The sequence below is a fragment of the Balaenoptera musculus genome, chromosome 1 (assembly GCF_009873245.2).
Source record: "Balaenoptera musculus isolate JJ_BM4_2016_0621 chromosome 1, mBalMus1.pri.v3, whole genome shotgun sequence".
NCBI lineage: Eukaryota > Metazoa > Chordata > Mammalia > Artiodactyla > Balaenopteridae > Balaenoptera > Balaenoptera musculus.
The window spans coordinates 107,602,098-107,608,177 of NC_045785.1; the positions used below are offsets into that span (position 1 = coordinate 107,602,098).

Genomic DNA, 6,080 nt, shown 5'->3' on the forward strand with positions numbered 1-6,080 from the left:
CTCCTCAACTAAGCTATAAACTTCAGAAGTTGGGACCATGGAGCCTCTTAGCTTTTTGTATCTCTACCACTTAGTATTATGCCCTACATACTGTAGATGCTCAATAAAAGTCTGTGGGTAATGATGCCAGTGGCTAATCCTATGGAAAACCCAAACCATAGTGACAGAAACAGGGGCCTCAGATGACCAGAACACATGGGACCAGACCAAACATCAATGAGCAAATTGATCTTTAATTTGCTAACCTGGAAGGCTTGCTCTCCATCATGGGCTTGGGCCTCAGCTATTTACACAGAATCACTGTACAGTATTTACAACAAGATGCTAAACATAGCATCATTCTGGATAGGCAAAGAAGGGGTATGGAAAGGCTAGAACAAAGTCCTGAAATCAAAGTGTAAGCAGAAACCTGCAGGTGTGAGTGGAGGGAAAGGTAAGGGCAAATCATGAGAAAGGTTGGTGAGGTAGACATGAGAGAGGAAAAGGAAGCATGAAACTACTTCTGGTGCATGTGGGAAGAGTCCACTGGGACATAAAGCCTTCAAAATTATAATCTGGAGTCTGAAGGGGAAAATAACGGCCACAAGTCACCTTTGTGAGGAAAAAGAAGAAGGCAGTTAGAACCTTATAGACCATACCTTCTACCTCCCATACCAAAAAGTAATCCTGCTGATTAAATTCCTATGACAGGGGACTGAGAAGGTACAAAAGAGATACAGAGACAGAATCTTAAACAGACTTAAGAGACAGTAAAAAGAGTCAAGAGAGACACAGACAATGCAATGAAGGAGGAAAAGAACAAAAGCTCCAGCAGATCTGAACATGTGAATCATCCAAGTGACTTCACAAGTCACCTCTCCTCACCTCATCTTCCCCAAAGTTCCTCCCTCTTACTCCCAAATCTCTGGATTTTAGCTTTAACCAAGGAGTGGAGTTAGAATGAGGCCGGTACATGGGGACAATCTAAAATTCCATCTCACCAATTCAGATCCCCTCCTTATCCTGTACCAGAATATCAGGGCTTGAGTCGGAGCCAAGGGCAGATTAGGGTGAGAATAGACAGGATGGAGGACACGAGGCCACAAAGTCCCACAATTCCAGGACCACAGCGCCAGAGGCCTAGTTTGTCCAGTGGAATGAAGAGATCACAGGCATTTCTGACCACATCCAGCAGGAGAGGGGGATGACCTCGAAGGACCCGAGCCAGGAGCAGGACTCGGAGCCGAAGCTTCAGAGCCACCTGGGGCAGACCCCCTCCTGGAGCCCCTGGACCCCCAGGTCCCCCAGTTTCAATTCCGCCTGGGACTCCTCCTCCAGAACCCTTCAGTCGCCGACTACAAGCTGAAGACTCTTGTTCCATCAGTAGACGAATCTCATAAGCATCACGACTCAAATTCATGATGAGAGAAAACAGATAGTACCTGGGATACACAGGGGAGAAAGGTCAGTACAGATACACATACCCACTTAGCATATCCAACAGAACATTTAAACTTTTTTCCCCCATAGTGCAGAAGGACTACATATTAGAATACCAGAAGTGAATTGTATTACCCACTATTAGAAATGTCCTTCCACCTTTCTGTAACTAATGAGTTTATGTGTACCTTAAGATCCTGGCTTACAATAATGAGCATCATGAAATATTCCAAGATCAACCTCATATTTCACTTTTCCACTTGGCAACCCATTAGCACACACACATTCAACTTGAACTACAATAATGCAAATTTTTTTAAAAGAACACGTTCAGGGCTTCCCTGGTGATGCAGTGGTTGAGAATCCGCCTGCCAGTGCAGGGGACACAGTTTCGATCCCTGATCCGGGAAGATCCCACATGCGCGGAGTAACTAAGCCCGTGTGCCACAAGTACTGAGCCTGCGCTCTAGAGCCCGCGAGCCACAACTACTTAGCCCACGTGCCACAACTATTGAAGCCCGCACGCCTAGAGCCTGCGTTCCGCAACAAGAGAAGCCACCGCAATGAGAAGCCCGCGAACTGCAATGAAGAGTAGCCCCCACTCGCCGCAACCAGAGAAAAGCCCGCGCACAAAAATGAAGACCCAACGCAGCCAGAAACAATAAATAAATAAAATTAAAAAATTTATTTAAAAAAACACCTTCAGTTGTTTCAAAGACTCAAACACATAGACCATTTAAATCCAATACTTTTGTTAAAAGAAAACGAACAAAAAAATGACGCCAAGCTTGCCAACTGTGTTAGATTATAAACTCCTTAAGAACAGTCTATGTTTTTTGATTTTTAATCCATTCTGACAACAGTGGTCTGTATTCAATATAACTGTCCTACCTCTAATACATATCCTGAATCCACATCTATCTATTGTACTCCACCACCACAGTCTAAGCCACCATCATCTCTTGCTTGAACTAACTACTTTAGTCTTTTAACTGGTTTCTCCACTGTCACTCTTGTCTCCCACCCCCAAGAATCTAGTTTCATATAGTAGCTGGCATAAACGTAAATCACATTATACCCTTTCTTAAAACTCTCCATGTTTTCCTTCCTATCACATTTAGAATAAGACACCTTAGACAGGCTTAAAGAACTCAATATCTGACCCTGCCTCTCTAATTCCGTCTTGTACCATTCTTTCCTTCAATCACTATGCTCCAGCCACATTGGTTTCTTTCTATATTTTGATCCCATTAAGCTTGTTCCTGCTTTAGGACCTTTACACTACCTCATCCCTCAACCTGGAATAATCTCTCTCCAAAATCTTCAAATGGCTGGCTCTTCCTTGCACTTTAGGTCTGAGCTTACATGTCACCTCTTCAGAGAAGCCTTCTCTGACCCCCAATTCTAAAGTAGCAAGCCATTTACTGTCTATCACATGACCCTATTTTAATTTCCTGCACAGCACTTACCACTCTCTGATGTTTTTCTTATTTATTGCTTCTTTGTCCCCTCCCATTACAATGTAAGCTCCATAGGAGCAGGGATGTTGTTTGTCTTTACCACTGTATCCCTTTGTCTAGACCAGTGCCTAGCACATAGTAAGAGCCGAATAAATATTTACTGAATGAAAGTATAAACACGGCATATAAACTCTTCTAGGGAGTTGCTTTTCCATACCACTCCAGCCATGCCTCTGCCCCCACCCTTCATACACCAGAAGTCTTGTTATAACTGTAATCACTGAGAAAGATGAAGAGAAAAGAGAGACATAAGTGGAGATGGAAAGATGCTAATATAATGTAAAATAACAAAGCAAATCATAGGGAAACAAATAATATGTATAGAGATCATTTTATTCCCAAATCATATTCCTTTCCACCTTCATTACAGCCTGCTCCTTAGTCCAAGCCAACATCATTTCTTGGCTATATTAGGGCATCTTCTCCTCTTTAGCATTACTGCAATCCATTTTCCACACTACAGCAAGAGGGATCTTCTTTAAATGCAATTTGAATCATGTCACATCCCTACTTAGAACCCACTGTACTTAGGATAAAATTTAAACAAAACTAAATGAAAAAAATCCTACCATTACCTAGAAGTCCTTGCATGAATGATCTGGCCCATGTCTACCTGTCCAGTTTGAACTTATGCCCTTACTCAATACCGTCCACCACACTGGCTTTCTTTCTACTGCTCTAATTCCATGAAGTCTTTCTTGGTTCAAGGCCTTAGAATGAGCTATTTTCTGCTTGGAATGGTCTTCTCTGCTACTGTTTGCTTTGTATAACTTCTACTCAGACATCAGGTCTGAAATAAAATTTAATTTTCTCTAAGAGTTCTTCTCTGACCTTTCAATCTAAATTAGCTCCCCCTGTTATATATCTCATAACACCCTGTACTTCCCACAAATATTTGGTTTGGTGATTATTTGTTTTAATAGCTGATTCCCCCACTAGACTAGAAGCTTCATGAGAGCAGGAACCATAGCTCTTTGGCTCTTTGCTTTATTCCCTGGCTCATAGTAAGCAGCTACTAAGTATTTTTAGAATGAATGAATGAATGAGTAAGCAGTGAGGGGCATAAACCTGTGGTATAGACAAGAGTGGAATTAAAGCAATGTAATGAATATCTAGTCTTGTCCAATCTTAGTCATTCATCATGAAAGAGCATCTGTCTTCCATCTGCCCCCATTCATTATTCTCTGATGGTTTAAGATCTAAATGAAGGTTAGAAGCCAAGTGATTAAGATGTGTATATTCTGGGAAGACCCTAAAAGATCATCCTCTCATGAAAGGAAAGCTATGCAGTATGGAGAATACAATAGGTCTTGTAGGATAAAAGGATATCAAACCTGAATGAACGCTGGGCCCACTTCTCCTGATCCACACGGGGAGCGAGTCCAGACTTTCCAGCCCACAGGACATTGTCACAGGCGAAGTACAAGGCTCTATTGAGGTGACTAACAGTGATGCAGAATCTCAGGACAACATCTGATAGGTGCACAGCTCGTTTGGCTGACTCAAGGGCATCTGCTGAGTTACCGAGGCGTAGAACTTGTGGGGATTAGCAAAGAAAAGCAAGGATTTGAAAGTAGAGAGGCAAACAGAGAGCAAGACACAGAGAAAGAGAGAAAGCAAGAGAGTGAAAGTCGAGCAAGTGATAGAAACAATAATGAACAATTTTTTTAAAAAAGAGTAGAAATAGTTCAATTTTTTTGCATCCAATTTTTATTAATTTGTGTCCCAGTTTAGTTTTCTCAAATTTGCCTCATTCTTTCCAATCCTTCATCACTCTTACCCCTGCTCTCTCACCTCAGTCAGGAGGCCTGCAGAGGATAAGGGTAGAGGCAAATGAGGGAGAATCGACAGAGAAGGTCAAAAACAGGAAGGCGGGACTAAGGAAGAATAGCTGGGGATGGAGAAAGTGTTGAGGTAATAAAAGAAAAGGCACAATTACTTACGTTTTCTCCCTAGGCTCAGATGACCCTCCAGTTGTCGAATCTGTTTCTGTAACTCAGAACTGGCCCCATGTTTCTGCAGTGCATGGCCAAGAAGGGAGCAAGCATACTGGGCGGCCCTGGAGGAGAGAGAGGAGAGAGAGGTAAGGTAAGGTGGAGACCTCCCTCCTCTCCCCCTCAAAAATGTACTTCAAAAGGCAAGTATGGACTCCCCCTTCCCCTGTTTGAGACCATTCCCTTTTCTCCTCTTCACGGCCATATCTCACCGTTTCTCCTCCAGGCCAGGGGAAGAGAAAGGCATAAGAATAAAAAGGAGCCTAGAAGGGGTTGGGAAGCACTACTTCGAATTGAGGAAATAAGAGATCTGATAATGTAAGGCCTGAAGAGGACAATGAAGGCAGCAGGGGGTCCATCACAAGCACATCAGTGTGAGCATGTATGTGATATGTGAGGGAGTGGGGATAGTTGGAGGACAGGTTATTCTTCAGAATAGGTGAACTAAGAGATTTTCCAGGCCCTTGAGATGAATCGAGACTAGAAGGCAAGGCGGAGGCAGAGGAGCTAGCGGGTGACAGTAGGGTGAGGGGACACGGGAACTTCGGAGTGCCTCCTCAGCTCTGGGAAGAGTCCAGGTCGCTATCTGCCACGGGGCGAACGCTCCTCATTCCACCATCGCCCAGTGAAGAAAGTGCTGGTCTTATGTGAACACGCAACCCTGAGCGGCCTCCCCGCCGGCCCACTCGTGCCTCAGTGTCCCCATCTTTCCCGTGAGCAGAAACGAACCATGGCCTCACGGCCGGCTCAAATAAGCCCCTCTCGGTCCGTCCGAGCCCCCGTAGCCCGATTTGACCCTTTTTGACCCCCGTAGTGTGAACTGACCTCGCCTCAAGAAGATCTTCCTCTGCCCGCCCTCCCCCCATTCCTATTCGGGCCGCACCTACACAGCCGCTCCCGGGCCTGGCTCTGAGCGCTGAAGCGGACCCAGGCGTCCATGACAGCGGCAGCCCCGGCTCCACAGCTTCGCTCCCGCCCCACTTCCCGCCCCTAGTCACGCCTCCTGGACTACCCAACGGTGCCGCGCGAGGGACAAACATCATCAGAAAATAAAGGGAGTGGAGCCGGCCCCTGAAGCGCAATTTCAGAACGAGAAGCCCTTGTCTCTGGGCCTATACCTGCGTGTTTTTTGTACGTGTCTCCGTCA

The 6,080-nt window shown here is 45.0% G+C and overlaps 1 protein-coding gene across 2 annotated transcripts; it reads right to left on the reverse strand.

Annotated features, from left to right (window-relative positions):
• Nucleotides 1–213: 213 nt before the first annotated feature.
• Nucleotides 214–5,908, reverse strand: PEX11B (peroxisomal biogenesis factor 11 beta). 2 transcript variants are annotated; one of them, XM_036851917.1, is made up of 4 exons: nt 5,817–5,908; nt 4,883–4,998; nt 4,274–4,475; nt 214–1,421 (listed from the first exon to the last, which is right to left on the reverse strand). In XM_036851917.1, the coding sequence occupies exons 1-4, from the start codon at nt 5,870–5,872 to the stop codon at nt 1,016–1,018; spliced, it is 780 nt and encodes a 259-aa protein (XP_036707812.1). In that variant the 5' UTR covers nt 5,873–5,908; the 3' UTR covers nt 214–1,015. The 2 variants fall into 2 exon arrangements, with proteins under 2 accessions (XP_036707812.1, XP_036707814.1); XM_036851919.1 differs by having other exon boundaries at nt 5,759–5,841.
• Nucleotides 5,909–6,080: the final 172 nt, after the last annotated feature.

What these genes read in the sequence shown, in the direction of transcription:
- PEX11B (XM_036851917.1), bottom strand. Translation starts at nt 5,872, where the DNA reads ATGGACGCCTGGGTCCGCTTCAGCGCTCAGAGCCAGGCCCGGGAGCGG. An exon ending in GCCCGGGAGCGGCTGTGTAG is followed by an intron (nt 4,999 to 5,816) that starts GTGCGGCCCGAA and finishes TCTCTCCTCCAG; the next exon opens with GGCCGCCCAGTATGCTTGCT. An exon ending in TCTGAGCCTAGGGAGAAAAC is followed by an intron (nt 4,476 to 4,882) that starts GTAAGTAATTGT and finishes AATCCCCACAAG; the next exon opens with TTCTACGCCTCGGTAACTCA.